Here is a 17,157-nt window from a genome sequence, read left to right as displayed (position 1 = left end):
TATAACCTTCAAAATTATGATCATCTGGACAGGTTTTCGCAATGTCAGTGTTTGACACCATCGAGTCATACATTACCTGGTGAAAACACTTAAATTCACTCCAACAATGCTGAGTCTAGTCGCACGTAGCACATACGTTGGTTAGCTCTCATTTACCTTTCTTTCACTTTTTGTATGTAAGCATGTAAATTAATATTCTTCGGTTTGTGCAGCATTGGTATGTCTAGTAGCAGTCTGTATCCCTTGTTCGAAGGTCTTTTAGGGTTCTTTGGTGGCCTTGTCTTCTCATCAACCTCATACTTTGTGTAAGTCACTCTACAAAAAGCAATAAACATATCTCAACTGTTTGCAAACATTAGATTATAATGATGGATGATGGATGATGTATACTGTACCCATGTACTTGGCAGTTGTCTTGCGTTATATGGTTGGTCATGAGGCGACCAAAACGATTTAGATTTCATTGGTGTGCCACTTTGGTTAGACTTTCTTGATTCCACAAAGCTTTAGTCACAAGCTGAGTAACTTAACAACTCTAACCCTTTGTTGACTTAACCACAGATAGCAATAGTCATTGGAGTCTCAATAGCAATTTTTGCTCCCATTTGAGGAATGAGACATATTACCCTATCAGCAAAATGCTACAAGCTCTTCTCATAGGGCTTAGAAAGCCAAAAGCAACCAACATCACAACAACTTGCTATAAAATTTTGCTTTTTACCTTTTTAGCTTAGCCATCTAGTTGAAAAATATAGTTTAGATCATTTCTTTTGCATTCAGTTTCATGGAGTGTCACACTCTTTTTGTCCTATAACCTTTCTGTCAATAACTGTCTTCCGAATTTCTCATGGATATCTGTGAAGGCTTCTACGTGCTTTGGCCCGAGGCTCTGACGGATGTTCTCTCCAACAAGTCAAGTAAAATCATCTTACAAAAGAATACAATACGATCAGGACCGGGCCTGAATAGAGGCACATAAAGCATGTGCTTAGGGCCTTACAAGATATATATATTTAAAGGGTCAATCGTAAGATAAAATTTACACTAGTCCTACTGGTAAGAGCGCAGGGATGCGCATAAGAGGTGCAGAGTTTGAACACTAGAATACATTTTCAGTCACTTTTCTGATTTTTGAAAATAATGGTCCAAAAAATTTTTTTTGACTCTGGGCCAAAATTTTTCAGGCCCGGCCAAATACAATCAATGGTCAACCTGCGCTGCTTCTGAACTTGCAGATCTTTGAGCATATCTTGCTCATTTCTTTTGAAGTCTAGATTTTTACTGCAGTTAAAGAACTAAATGGCTGCGTAGAATTCAAAGCTTTTGGTTTTGGACTGTAATAAAAAAATTTTAAATAATGTGATTGACTTTCCGTATTTCGCTGTTGAGTTTGTATCAAATTCACATTCATCATCATTAAGAACGTAACAGGTGACAGTGCTAGTGTTATCATGCATGTTTGACAATGCAATGAAAGATAGCAAAACAGAAGCAAACATTCGATAAAATTAGATAAAATTTTATACAAACTCAACAACGAAATTAGATAAAATTCCTAAAAGATATATGTTTTTGCCATGGTAAAGAACCAACTTGGCCAACCTTTAGGCTTCATCATAACGTCTATGTACCTTTAACACAATTTTCTTTTGTCTCCTGCTATATTACTCTTTGCTAACCTTTTAAACTTGGTCCTATAAGGTGATGACACCAAAACCTGAAATAATTCTTGAAATTATATCGTTAATATCGACCAATTAAATTGAGACACATCATACAATCAAACCACCTCATGGACCAAGCCCAAAAGAAAGATTAAAATCTTTTGCTCTTTGTCCCCTCAAGAATACAAAAACCTTCCTCTCTAGTAGTGAATGTAACGCCTCTCTCAGTTGAGCAACTAAGATCATCACAATGACGACTACTCTCCAGTTTCCTATTACCATGAAACTCATTCTCTCTAGCTTAGCGTCTCTCGTCGTTATCACTCTCTTCTTCATCACCAACACCGAGTTCTCACCGTCTTCATTTCAGCCGGCGTTAGACAAAACTATACGGATCTCCAACTCCTCCATCGGAACTAAAGTACATAGCCTAGAGTCCGCGAGTTGCGGTAAGATCCCTCCTTCGCTCGCCGACGCTCTCATCTACTACGCCGCCTCCAATACCACTCCCCAGCAAACACTCTCCGAAATCTCCGTCACCAAGAAGGTACACAGAAGGCTAACAAAACAACATGCAATGGTTTGTATTACTATTAGTGTATAGTTTAACATAACACTGCATCAGGTCTTAGACAAGGCATCGCCGTGCAATTTTCTCGTATTTGGTCTTGGCCATGACAGCTTGATGTGGGCGTCCCCGAACCACCGGGAACAATCTTCTTAGACGAGGACGAGTCATGGATCCGCAAGATCGCTGAGAAGTTCCCGTCTCTTGAGTCGTACCACGTTCACGTACAGTACGATACTAAAGTAAGAGATGCGGCGGCTCTGTTGTCGGCGGCGATAGATAGTGAGGAGTGCCGTCCCGGCGTGTAGATGGATCTTAGGGCTTCTAAGTGCGAGCTTGCGCTGAAGGGATTACCAGAAGTGGTTTACGAGACGGAGTGGGATATAATCGTGGTGGATGCTCCGAGGAGGTTTCACGAAGAAGCTCCGGGGAGGATGTCGGCTATTTACACGGCGGGGATGATCGCGAGGAGTAGGAAGAAAGGAGAGACGAGGGCGGTTTTTGTACATGATGTTGATCGGACGGTGGAGGATGAGTTCTCTATGGCGTTTCTGTGCAGAGATTACATGACGGAGCAACAGGGAAGGCTCCGCCATTTCACGGTGCCTAGCCAGCCACCGGAAGTCTAATATCTCCGGTGGTAGATTCTGTCCTTAAACAGCCGACTCTAGATTTTTTTTTCTATTTATTAGTATATTTTTAATGTTAAATCAAATATCAATTAATTAAGCAAAACCAGTAGAAATGAGTTGGACCGTTTGGTGATTAAATTTGACGTTTTCAAAACGGTTCATAAGGAAAATGACATGACTCCGCTAACTGGTTTAAACACAGCCGTTGCGCTTGCAGGAGTTTCCGGATACGGTTGGTTGCGGTTTCTAGAGGTTTTAAGAGATTTATACGACTGCTTCTGCAGTTAAAAATTGGTGTGTTTGCGAGATACTTATGACTGGTTAACTACCAAATCCAGCAGCGATTAAATAATAAATTAACAATATTTACATTTTATATAATTATAAAAATATCAAAAATCATAATATTATAATAAATATAAAAATTATATTTAGAAAGTTATAGTTTTAAATTTTTTAAAATTATAGAAAATATTTTTATTTTAAAATTTTATAATATTAATTAAAGTATAATAGATATATTTTAGTATTTTTATAATTTCAATTTAATTTTTTTATTGAATATTTTTCATTTTGTATTTATATTGTTTTAAAAAAAATTATCCTCCCGCAATCGCAAACGCTAGATGGAACCAGTTTTTGAATTTATGAGGTTTAGAGCGGTTTGAAACGGTTTAAAACGGTTTGGAGCGGTTTGAGCGGTTGTTGCCAAACGCCAACAACAGCTACCAACCGCAAAAGCTGTGTTTATTGCAGGTGGTAGCGGGAAAACCAAGAGCGAATTTCAAATTTTGATATGATCGAAACTCAAAAACGTTACAAGAGCAAATTTCAAATTTTGTTAGGACAAGGTGTCTCATAGGGAAGACAAGTGATATGTGTGCTCTGCTCCGTCCTATCTCACAACATCCCTTGTCCAAAGTAGTAAATCCTACAAAACCAACACAACCATAATTAGTTATCGGTTCAAGAGTTGGTCTTAGCTAGCCTAACATTTGTTAACTACCATAACTCGCTGGGTTAGCGATGATCTCGTCGAACATATGAGCTATATTGAGGTAAATTTCATATGAGCTATATTGAGGTAGAAACGTTACAAGAGCACATTTCAAATTTTGTTAGGACAAGGTGTCTCATAGGGAAGACAAGTGATATATGTGCTCTGTTCCGTCCTATCCCACAACATCCCTTGTCCAAAGTAGTAAATCTTACAAAACCAACACAACCATAATTAGTTATCGGTTCAAGAGTTGGTGTTAGCTAGCCTAACATTTGTTAACTACCATAACTCGCTGGCTTAGCGATGATCTTGTCGAACATATGAGCTATATTGAGGTAAATTTCATATGAGCTATACTGAGATAAAAACGTTACAAGAGCAAATTTCAAATTTTGTTAGGACAAGGTGTCTCATAGGGAAGACAAGTGATATATGTGCTCTGTTCCGTACTATCCCACAACATCCCTTGTCCAAAGTAGTAAATCCTACAAAACCAACACAACCATAATTAGTTATCAGTTCAAGAGTTGGTCTTAGCTAGCCTAACATTTATTAACTACCATAACTCGCTGGGTTAGCGATGATCTCGTCGAACATATGAGCTATATTGAGGTAAATGAATTTAGCACCGGGAGATTCTGGTTGAGATCAGAGATCATTGTTGTGAAGTTTGTGTTGAACGGAAGAACAAGTGGGTTCACTTCTTTCCAGCATTTACCATAGGTTTATTGAGCTAGAATACTCGGAATGCATTAAGCATCCCATTCGTCCAAGTCTAGTCACTACAACTTTTCCTACCATCAAGATTATAAAAAGTCTCTCCATTACCAAAAAAACAACAAAGTTATGATTACATTTTAGCTTCTTGCTTAATTAAGTTTTTTTTTTGTTGTATTTTTGTATTAAAATGGGCTGATTGGTGTAATGTTGAACCAATATATCGCCGAAATGTTCAGCTTTGAATTGGCTAGGTGTAGGAAAATTGGGCATCAAGTAATTGTTTAGACAGTCGTTGCTTCCCATTCCACTGAAGAACAAGCTTCGAGCCACCGGACTTACTCGCCAATCGTCGAGAAACGTTGCATTTTAATCGTCGATATTCTCAATGAACCTTTCAAGGCCAGACAATCTTGAAGACCAATTATGTCGAAGAAACGAGCATAAAAAGTAACAAATATGGCTCTTTTAACTGAAAATGATGGTTGTATATGTAGGTTTTAGCATCCTGAATCTTGATCTACTAATTTGAAGGTTGAGTCTAAATGCTTGACTTCTCAGATTAGTCGTCACTATTGAAGTTTCAACATCTATACATTTGTTTCAGGTTTCATGACATAATCAGTTTTGGAATCTAGTCAAATAAATTTCGACTTTGTGTTGAAATACTACTTTCCTTCTTATCCATTTTCGATTTAGAAGGTAACAATGTAAAAACACTGGTGCACAAAAAAATGTAAATACAATGAAAAAGAGGCTAGCTAGGTATCCTCATTTAAACCCAAACCATACAATCCATAAATTCCAAACATAGATAGAAAGAGTTTAAGTACACACCACACTTGTAGTCATTTCATTGCTTACACCAACAAATTAAAAACAAGAAGAAAAAGTTACAAATAGATTTTCAACAGCCTAAAAAAGTTTCACAGGCTTTATTATAATTATGTGTGATTTAACAACACTAATTATACTTACCAAGATTTATTTGAATACGTAAGACATAGTTTTCAAACATTCTATGGTCTAGAACTGAAATATTTCACTTGGCATGGTTAGCGGATAAGAATAGTTAGTATCCACAGTTGTGAAGTTAGCATCTAATATGCTATTGTTGTTCTCCTCTATCTGCATTATTTCACCAACACAACAACAAAGCAAATCATTAGGGCAAAGCAGTGTAAACATCATCATAATAAGATATACATTTGGATATAGCTCTACTATAGTAAAATTGTTACCTTCTCGAGAAGAAACTTGTTGGCATTTTTGAGAACTCCTTCCTTCACACACACAAAATTAACCGTTAAACAAGGTTAAATTTAACGTTCTATGTTCCGTTATTATAAACCAAACTCATGATTCAAGCCAGTTGGTATGAAGCTGAATATAGAATGATGTTATACATGTGCTTACCTTGTTCCTTAAGGACTGAATTTCTTGAAGCATAATCTCCATCTGCAATTTTACATATAAACTTAATTTTTTTCAACAGAAACATATAACGTTTATAATCATCAGTATTTAAATAGTCACTCTTTGATTATACATAATTATCATTATATGCATTAATACATGAATACCTTAGCCGAGCGGATCTGAGAAATCCAAAACTCAAGATGCTTCTCAAGAAGAAGAAGTTCTTCAAGATTCATCGCGCCATCTCCTCCTCCAAACATATACCTGAATCCATTATATTATATAGACTTACTCATGTATAAATTTCAGATGACCAAAAAATATAAATTTCTAATCTAATATAAGCAACTTAGCTAGTAAGGAAATAACGTGTAAATAGTTAATAATATATACCTTATTCCTTTCTGAAGCATCTCGATCTCTCTCTTAAGCACATTGACCTCATCTTTCGGTTCCTAGAGATAATCAACGTTCGTTCAGTGTTTCTGTTATTTATAAGTAATTTAACAAGCCGGTGTAGCTAGACAAATTGAAAGCGTACAAGTTAGTGTCATGTCCGTACATATAAACGTACATGTATTTATTCATTAAATGAATACATATATGCATCAATAAGTTAGGAAAAAACCCAATACTACTTCGGAGCGTGTCAATGACAACAGTTTAGGGGCTATCTCTTTTATCTATCCAGGGAAACTTATAATTTGTACTTATTTATAAACTAATAATAATTTGTTTTAAATACAAATAAATTAGTGCTAAAGATAAAGATTCATCTTATATATTAAAACATAAGTCACAACATTGATTCATGTGTGTTTTTTTTTAAAATAGACCTAATGGATATATTCTTAGAAAGTCATATTACATTTAATCTCTAATCTTATCATTTAATTTTTGGGCCTACCAGAAATTTTTACTGGGCTATCAATAATTGGATTTAAACAATAGATAATCCATTGGATTTATAGATAGTATAAATTAAATAAATATAATTTAATGTTGTAATATTATACCTCCATATGTTAATAATTTAAATATTTGTCGATGTTAACTTTTAAAATTATAAAGATTTTTTTAAAATAAAAAAATCATATTATCTAACAATGATTAATCTTTACTACCTTAAACCATTGAAAACAAATTTTAAACTATATAGTTTATTTTAAAAATCAAACAAAACTAAATGTTTAATTATTTCTCGATAATATAAATCTATGAAGCGAAAAGTTTAATTTTTTAAAAAAATTCTAAATTTCTGAAATGTTACAATATTTTTGAATATGACAATAAAAAAATATTTTACTAATCTTTATATATATAGTTACGATTTTAATAAGAAATAATAATCCTAAATATATATATATATAAGAAGATACAAATACATGCGAAAGTTTGAAACAATCTATTCAATGAAAAAATATACCGTAAACTTATTATGTTTTAAAAATTGATAGATACATATATATTATAATATATACCAGTTTAGAATTGAAAACAAAATGTTTATATAAAAATAAATAAAAACAAAAATTCGCGCGGTTGCGCGGATCGAGATCTAGTAAATAGTTAAATACATACACACATAATTTTTTACCAAAATAAGATACATGCATGTATATTTAAAGTGTGATACACATGGGTACTAATGTACTCTATAGTAATTAATTTGACTTGTTTTAATTTACCAAAATAAAACTTGTTCTTGTTCTCAGTAATGAAGAACTAATAGAAAACATTTTACACTTAAAAAACTTCTTTTGTTTTTCCTTTACTCTTCTAGTAGAACGATCTGAGAATGTGAGACTAGTTAGTTGTTCAGAAAAATGTGCAATAAATGTAAACGACATCGTGGTGGTCTAGTGGTTTCCACTACAGGAGGAGTTGCTCTGTTGGTCCAGGTCAGGGATCGTTTCCCCTCTAGTGCGAAATTATTAGCTTCACATGTGACCATGCAGATATGAGTTCATGCTTACGGCCTATTAATTTGAATACCCGGGAGATGATCCATCTGTAGGTTGCATCTCCCATCCGGGGTTAGGTCTGTGTCTTTAATAGACCCATGTTTAACCATTTTTAAGTTGCAAAAAAAAAAAAACATGTGCAATGAATGTTAACTTCTCAACTACTAGTATTAGTTTCAAGTAGAATCAGAATCAGGTGCCCTACCTAACTTAGGGCACATTCAATGCTAAATTTTCTGAAATGGAGTTCTCAGCAAATTAATCATATTATTCTAACACAATTTTTTATTGCACTAAAATATATTCTCTTTTAGATAACCAGATGGGAAACAAACGGACATATACCAATAAAAATATATAATCAGGTTCTAAGGGCATGCGCAGTGTAAGGTTTTTAAAGAGTTTCTAGTGATTAACAAAATGAAAAAAATTAGAAAAGGTGGTGGAAAGAGAAAGAGAGGACACCTCATGAAGGTATTCTTGTCAAAGTTAAAAGATTCATTTCATTGCTGTCACTTTTCCATTGGTTCATTTTATTTTATGATTTTATCTTTTTAAGATTCAATTAAATAACAATAAAGAAATCTATGTGGTACCTAAGTACGTATGTAACCACTAATGGCAGGTGAGTTCCTCATTTACAACGATTTTTTTAATTGTTTCTCTTATATTATCTTCATTTTTTATTTTTTAATTGTCTAGATATTTACATAGAACCTGGACTTGCTTTTACAGACTATTTTATTTCAACTCAATCAACAACGTCCAATAAACTCACGCTTTGCATGTCAACACGTGTATCAGATAGCATATCAAAATAATATATTTATATGGAAATGGAGAAAAAGAAAACTAAATTAACTCAAAAGAACAAAATGGAAGAAGTAATTAACATTTTTAATGAGACATGGAGACTGGCTAGTTTTAATCAACCCAAAAAATGCCATAAAACCAAGCAGTTTCAACAATCAATCCCAAAAATCAAAGAGAAGAATTCAAAATATAAGAAAACAAAGAATGAAAATTAAGGAGACGAGAGACATACAAGATTTGGGGGCTGAAGTTGTTCTTGAGCAGTAAAAATAGCAGAAGAAGAACCACGACCACCACCGGTACACTTCATGTACTTATCAATTATCCCGTCCATTGTTCTGATTTATGAAATCAGATTCCCACTATATAAGTTTATATTTAATTGCATATAAACACAAAACAAGTATGAACACTATGATATATATAATATATATAATAATACCCTTTAGCTGCAAGCTCAAACAGCTTTCCCTGAGGAGAGAAAATCACAACACCAATCTCTGCGTCGCAGAGCACAGAGAGCTCTTTGGCCTTCTTGAGAAGACCAGTTCTCCTCTTGCAGAAAGTCACTTGCCTGTGAACTGGGTTTTCGATCCTCTTCAGCTGGATCTTTCCACGAGCCATTTCTAAATGATGAATTAACGTTCAAATTTGTGTTTAAATTTGGATTTTGATTTGAAGTTAGAACGTGGATCAACCTCCCACTAGTTTGAACTAGCTTCGAGGTTCCCCACTTGCTGTTTGGTTTCTCTTTTTGTTTGGAAGAAACTGTGAAGTTATGACCAAATTCATGCCAGCTTCTTCACTTTATATACAATCTCCATTATCAGATTCTCCCACTAGCTTCTCTGCTTCTTAAAGGACCTTTTTCTCCACACAAGCTTCCTTTTCCCTTATATTAAAATATATGTATGTGCTCACATATGTTATATGTTAAGTATGCATTCATACAAAGTATATATAGGTTTACATGTGAGAGCTCCATCTAAAGCATTGTTTGTTACTTTATGGGTTTGCATATTATACTAGCCTTTCTTTTCTAGCTTGTACAAATTTAATTTCTATGTTACACACTTACACTTGATTGATTGATCTAACATCGGATGTGACATGACCTGACATGCACTAACTGATACAAAACTTAACGATGTTGATACGAAATTTAACTTTCTAATAATCCAAATATTTTCTGTTTTGAAAGGTTATTATCAAATATGGTGAAAATATCAAATTGAGAAGGCAGAATAGAATAACACTTGTGAGGTAAAAAATAAGATAAATAAAATATGGACAGCTTTCTCTTTTTTTGTTCACCAAAAATGCTTTGAAAAAAAGAGAGAGAGAGGTTAAATTTAAAGTGTTTTCATCCATGGTTGGAGTTATATTTATTTTAAAAAACTAACATTCTTCAAATGAAGAAAATAATATCATTTTCTTTAACAGTTTACTTTATTTTTTCTTTCTAAGAATACATTTCAAACATATTATATTTAAATTTACCATTAATTATTAATAATAATTCCAACTTTTATGAAATAATAATAATTTAATCTTTCTCATATTTGTTAATGTTTTTCAACATTTTTTGACAAAAACCCAACCCAATTTCCATTTAATATAAATTTAACATTATCATATAATTAAAATTTTACCCCTAGCATAATAAATAGGGGATAAAATGAACATTAGATTTTATGAATAAACAACAAAAATATATTTCCGATAAGCGATTATCTACGTCGTTTTCAAGTGAGAAATAAGATTTTTTATCTTGATTCTTCTAATTAAAGCGAGCCAAAAATTTCGTAGAAACGAATATTTTATGCTCTGTGATATCAGTTAGATGAAACTAATAATTTAATCATAATAATTAAGTTGGTGACATTACACATATAATTTATTTAAGCAAAACATAAAAATAAGGATCAATTTATAATTAAAAAAGTTTATCTTTGGAAAATGAAAATATCAACAATATATATTTCTAAAAATTTGAAACAATAATACTCATTGCCTTATTTTTAAACAAAAAAAATACTATTAGAACAAAATTTTCTTCATAAAAATGATAAATTAAAAACCATGGGAAATTGTCTAATATATGACATACAAATAAATACAATGGTAAAACTTAAATTCACAAATGACATGATTCTTTTTTTCTTTATAGTTCTCAAAATTAAGAATTGAACGGCCAATTATTTTTTGTACTGTTTTTTAATAAATTAAAAATAACTCTATCAATAGCTTTATTTGGCAACGCTTCTTTTTTTAACACGTCTTTTTAACATGTTTTTTAACATACTTTTTTGACGAAAAAGGATCGAAAGATCACTACAATGTTACATAATTCAATTCTAACATACAATTAATACGTAAATTGTGGCTTAAAAATTAATGTCTAATAAGTATAAATCAAAAGTTTACACCAAAAAAGTATACATCAAAAATAAAATAAAAAAGTAAAATAATCAAAATTACGAAAGTGTAAGATTCATGCATGCCGAAGTTAAACAGTGAACTTGTTGACAAAAAAAAAAAAAACAGTGAACTTACACCCACATGATGTGAATGACACGGTCAAATTCACAATATCAAATTTGATGTCAGTTCTGGAATAATTGAACATTAACTTATTTTATAAAGACTAAATATCAAACTAGGGATTACACATATCTTCACATACTAGTTTTGTATTTGTTCTTTTTTTTTCTAATTCTTGTAAAAACTTGAGTTATCAATACTAAAAACCATTTTGCCTCCCATTTTCCTAGATTTCGTTCTCTTTGCTCATCTTGCTCTTAGAATAAAACTATTGCACATTTTCTCTAAAAACCTTTCTTTTTGTTTCACAAAAAAAAAATCCATTTTCTAACTATTCATATTTACAAATATTTACAGTAACCATTTTTCCTTCAACACAGACTAAATTTTTAGTAGTCAGTTGATTAATTTATGTGATATTAGCATCAAAGATTGTGCATGTAATTTAAAAAAATTTAACCAATCCAAATTAATTAGTAGATGTTTATAGATTACATAATATGGCTAAATCGCCGCAATGGGCCACCGTTAAGCTTATATTGTGTTAAAGTTATCGCTTTATGGGTAACTGATGTATTTTAGTATAGTTTATCTTACATTCAAGATACCATCAGAATTCTCTACTGCTTTCAGAAATATCTAGATTAGTCCTACAATACAGTGAATAAATATAATTCATAAATCAGCCAATATAATACATATCACAACATATATTGATTAAAAAAATTAATAAGATATATATACATTGGGTAAACCTTACTAAGATTTTGTAGTTTTATATTTTACTCCATCTTATTTGCGAGAACCGTTAGAAATTATGAGGTTTAGGCTTATAGCTCCCTCCGAACATGGAATTAACCTTTTATTTTTTTATGTATAAATTGCAATATGGATTGTGAATAAAAAAAATTGAATATATAAACATATAAATACTAAAAAAATTATTAAAAAAAAATAAACCGTTAAGCTAACCATTAAATAAATAAATAAAGTATATAAAAAGTTTGAAAATAATTTTCAGTATATATTATTTTCTAAATATTTTAGTAATTAATAATACTATTTATTTTAATAATAAATAATAATTAAAATAAATGAAATAATAATAATAGCATAAACTTTAATTGTGAAATTGGAAACATAAATAATATTTAAATATTTTTATAATTGTGGAAGTGGAAACATAAATAATATTTAAAATTTACCGAGGAACAAAAAATCTATAACTGAGTTTTTGAAATTCACGATTTTCATATTTTTCAAAACAAAAAAAACAATCAAATTTGTAACTCAACTTCTAACACATGAAATTTTGGTTGATGTAAGTTTAAGTGTTGAGTTAACAATTTTATTAAGGATCAAAGTCAAAGCTGTAACTTAACTACAACATATCTTAAATCAAACCTAAACCCAGAAAAATAAATTTGATACATGATTGATAATATTTTTTAATTACAAAACTAATTCAAACTTAATTAAAATTAACTCATGTCACCAATCAAATCCTTCGGTTTTAGGGTTTCTCTACTCTGGTTCAACCAATACCCCACATAATCCATCTATGGTGAGGTGTTTTCTCTTCCATGTGATGTCAGCTTAGTGGGGCAATCAGAATACAGTCTACTCAGAGTGTTTTATTACTCGCGGTAGTGGCAGCTCTGGCGTGGCAGGTCTAGGAGTCAGTGCTAGGGTTTTCATCCGGTTTGGCTAATCTTGAGCAGGCTTTCTTATGGACTTTTTAATTTCATGCCCATTTAGATTTTGGTTTGGACTTTGTTATTTATTTATGTATTAAAAAATTATTAGTGAAAAACCTTTTCAAACAAAAGAAAAGAAATCCTTTATCTATCAATGTATAAATCCTAGCTAAGAAACCTAGCAAAGACCAACTTTCTTACGGCTTACTTGTTTGACCGAATTCCAATCTCTATAATATTATTTGAGAATTCAGTTTCTTATGTGTCGCTCTCACGTTAATTATTAAAATGGTTAATTACAATGATAACCTTAATGAATTAAGTTAATTATTATAATGATATTATTAACATTTTTATTTTACTTTTTTTTTGTTAATATTTGTTTCCAAATCACCTTATTCCGAAAAGACAATATCTTTCATATAAACATATAGCTTTTTATAATAACAAATTTAAATTTATACAAATCAAAAAGGAATTTAATAGAAAATACAATATCTTAAATTAAATATAAATATATCTCAATTTTTATATTTAAAGTATATAATTTATAATAGACAACACCAGACTGAGTAGAATTCATATAGCATGCTTATGTTCCAAATGTAATACGTGATACCATAAAACTTGATTTCTTTGATCATTATCAAAATCAAATTTCGTGGAAAAAAATAAAACAAAAATGTATTTCTTTTATTTAAATAAAAAGGAATAGAAGATAAAAAAAATAACTTTAATATAAAAATATATCAAACTTTTACATTTAAAACCTATAATAACAACTAAAAATATTTTATATGATTTCTGTTAATAACAACTATTTTTATTTCCTTTTTTCTTATTAAGATTTAAATAAAGTTTTTAACTAAATTTCCTTTTTGCACTAACTAAATTTTAGCTTAAATTTCCTTTTTTAAAATAGCACATAAGAAATACTATTAAATATTTAAAATATAGATTATATATAAACAAAAATTATTTTTATTTTTATTTGTCAAAAAATAAAGAAATAAAGAAATATCTATGAATTTTAAAAATATAGACATATATTTTATTGAAATACATAAATATATTTATCAACCTAAGGAAAAACTAAACAAAGTATAATTAACAATATTATTCTTATTTTAGTCTAATTATAACCAAAAAATTATGATTCATTTCAAAATATGATATAACCCAATACACCAAAATGTAAATAGCGAAACCAATCAAAATATGAACTATTAAATCAACCAATTATTATGAGTTATCTATTATATATAAAATTATATATGTTCAATAACTTTCAAAATATTACAAATTATGTTTATTGATGCATATCTGATTTAATATTTATTGTTTTCAAATTTTCAAAACAACATATATCAAACTATACAAAATTTTATAAAATATATTTACAAATATAAGAGTAAGAGGATAAACTGAAACTATCTACTAATAAACCAATTTTACCCTGATTAAAACAAAAAAAAATCATCATCAATTCAAAATAATAGATGCAAATCAATATATAGTAACGAATAGTTAAATTACTATAAAATATTATATTTCAAATGACATATCTGATTATGATGAAAACATAAAGATATTTAATACAATTTTCATCATACATACAAATTACAAAATTACTTAAAACATATTAACATACAAAACAAAATATTTTTCAATATTATAATTTATTAATTTTGTATAATTTTATTGCACGGGAGAATCTTCATGCACGTGAGAATCACCTAGTTAATATATATATATACACTCGATCAATGCAAGTTATGATATGCAAAACTTGATTAATTTTTTTATCAACGTGGAACTCTTAACCCATTTAAAACCATTTTACTAATACTAACCTTTTTCAGTAAAAAAACCATCATAGAAAATTAAGTGATGGTCATTAAGCAATAAGCATAATTAGTTTGCTGAACATAATCCCATATTCCAAAAAAGAAAAGTGAGTTGAAAACCGCGTACAGAGGAGAAGAATAAGATTCAGGGGTTTGCCAAGTAGATAAAAGGCAGAGCCTGATAGCCAAAAATCATTTAGAAAGGATAAATTATACATAACAAGAAAAGGCTGCATCGGAACCTAACATGGGCAGGTCATTGGTTCTCCACCACGAAATGCACATGATATCCTATTTTTTTTTCCAACTCACTTTTCTTTTTTGGAATATGGGATTATGTTTGCTGAACATGAATAGAAAATTAGGAGATTTACAGGGGATATACCTCTACTACTATACATTAGACATTTAGTTGATCTTTACCGGTTGAAGAACGAACTTTCGGTTAAGCTCAATTAAGACCAATGTTTTTTTTTATAAGAACTTGAGTTTTCATTAACCAAGTAACAACACAAAGAGATACAATCATTTTGATGAAATCAAATCCTAGTGTATCTAAATAGCTAATCAAAGCATATGCCAGAGAATCCAGAAAAGAAGCTAAAAAGACTTTAAAACAAAGAAGATTCAATCCCAATCCTAAGGACATTATTTAAGCTTAGCTAAATTAAGACTTCAAGAAGAACCATTCAAGTGCAATAAACCACTGCTTTGACTTGTTATCTGAACCTGCAACAAGAACATAGATGATTAGAGAAACAACCGGAGAATAATATGAGGCACCACAGACCATCCCAAAGGCGACTATGAAAGAGTAACATTCGAACTAGGGTTGTCAAAATCCTGGTCCGACCATCACACTAGGTGAAGTCTACTGTTGACGTTGCTCACTCCAAAAGGCGACGAACCGTCTCTCTGAGAATCCAAACCGATGTTAAGAAGCCAACAATTAAGGCAGCGATGAAGTACTGGTAGATGGAAGCGGAGGTTTTAACGACTCAGTTCCAGTCCCATCACGCGAGTAAAGCACTAAAAATTCCAGGTGCAGAGCATATAGAGAAAGGCAGAATTCCAACGGTCAGCTTCCTTATTGAAACAATGAAATGCGAAGGAGATGGAGGCTCCCCCAAAAAGCCAAAGAGGTGAAAAGAGAAATCATTTGGAGGGAAGACGAAGAAAATTAACATCACGAAACCCTGAGCCATCTCGAACCACCAAACAGATCCAAACCTAACAAACGCAATGGTGGCTATTGCGAAATCAGAAGGAAAAATAAGTCCCTAGAAAAAACTTTAATAACACCTCTTCATATTGGACCAGCAGAACAAGATGGGAAGTCCTTGTATGAGCAGTCGAAGAAGGAGACATGGGAAGATAGTGGAGGCAGTGAGCTGACCAGAGGAACGAAGGCAATAACATTATGCCACTCTAGCAAACCCTCCGAAAAAATCTGACCCATATATAGCTAAAGTCAAAGCCTATATCTACCATTAAGACGGAACCTCCTACTAAGATCCGACCATCTATGACCTCGACGTCACTCCTGGGAAGCTGAGTACACACCCATAAATCGATTTGGTTTATTGGATCCAGCTGCTATCTCGACAAAGAGCCATTGTAGATGAAGCAAAGAAGGTGTGGAGAGGCCAGATCTTGACATGGAAGGAGGCTAGACAAGGGAGCGATTTTGGTGTGGCAACCGAGGGGTAAAGACCCACCATCGAGCACCGAAACGAGAATCATAAAGGTCACCAACTAGAAAAAGGTTTGGTGGGGGAGAGAAAAGAGAGAAACTTCTCTCTTCTCTCTCTAACTTTTATTTTACTTTAAGACCAATGTTGTAAACTCTCTCTCTCTCTCTCTCTCTCTCTCTCTCTCTCTCTCTCTCTCTCTCTCTCTCTCTCTCTCTCTCTCTCTCTCTCTCTCTCTCTCTCTCTCTCTCTCTCTCTCTGTGTGTGTGTGTGTTTTATATATTACTCTGATATCCTACTTTTTAACATATAAACAGATATAAACTGAAGTGTGGAACCTTGCTCCCGTAAAGATCCCATGCTGGACATAACCAGCTTCACTTCTACGCTACACATTTTCTCTCTGGCTTTGTTACTCGCCAGTCCACCTCCCATAGGTATTGTCTCAGATTTTTTCTCTAGGATTTTCTGTTTATTTGGACTTCTCGGAACCTTCTTATCTTCGAGAAGCGAGTCATCTCTGCTAGCAGTGTCATGGAAAAGGCAATTTGTGGACCCTTGAATGGCATGAGACAGATATCAAATCACCCACATCTCTTTG

The 17,157-nt window shown here is 31.8% G+C and overlaps 1 protein-coding gene and 1 pseudogene across 1 annotated transcript; one reads left to right on the top strand and one right to left on the bottom strand.

Annotated features, from left to right (window-relative positions):
* The first annotated feature begins 1,618 nt into the window (after positions 1 to 1,618).
* Positions 1,619 to 3,029, top strand: LOC106345489 (annotated as a pseudogene).
* Positions 3,030 to 5,355: 2,326 nt separating this feature from the next.
* On the bottom strand, positions 5,356 to 9,655 carry LOC106345490 (agamous-like MADS-box protein AGL12). The gene is made up of 7 exons (XM_013784691.3): positions 9,220 to 9,655; positions 9,010 to 9,115; positions 6,394 to 6,455; positions 6,165 to 6,264; positions 5,998 to 6,039; positions 5,823 to 5,864; positions 5,356 to 5,709 (listed from the first exon to the last, which is right to left on the bottom strand). Exons 1-7 carry the CDS (start codon positions 9,399 to 9,401, stop codon positions 5,608 to 5,610), a joined length of 636 nt encoding a protein of 211 aa, XP_013640145.1. The 5' UTR covers positions 9,402 to 9,655; the 3' UTR covers positions 5,356 to 5,607.
* Between the last annotated feature and the right edge of the window lie 7,502 nt (positions 9,656 to 17,157).

The sequence above is a fragment of the Brassica napus genome, chromosome C2 (genome assembly GCF_020379485.1).
Source record: "Brassica napus cultivar Da-Ae chromosome C2, Da-Ae, whole genome shotgun sequence".
NCBI lineage: Eukaryota > Viridiplantae > Streptophyta > Magnoliopsida > Brassicales > Brassicaceae > Brassica > Brassica napus.
The sequence above is the reverse complement of the archived record's forward strand: the minus strand, read 5'-3'. Positions and strand labels throughout refer to the sequence as shown.

Bases quoted from the DNA above. Each gene is read 5' to 3' on its own strand.
- LOC106345490 (XM_013784691.3), bottom strand. From the start codon at position 9,401: ATGGCTCGTGGAAAGATCCAGCTGAAGAGGATCGAAAACCCAGTTCAC. The intron at 6,040-6,164 runs GTATTCATGTAT...GTAAAATTGCAG, and splicing joins CTCAGATCCGCTCGGCTAAG to ATGGAGATTATGCTTCAAGA. The intron at 5,710-5,822 runs GTAACAATTTTA...GAAATAATGCAG, and splicing joins ACAAGTTTCTTCTCGAGAAG to ATAGAGGAGAACAACAATAG.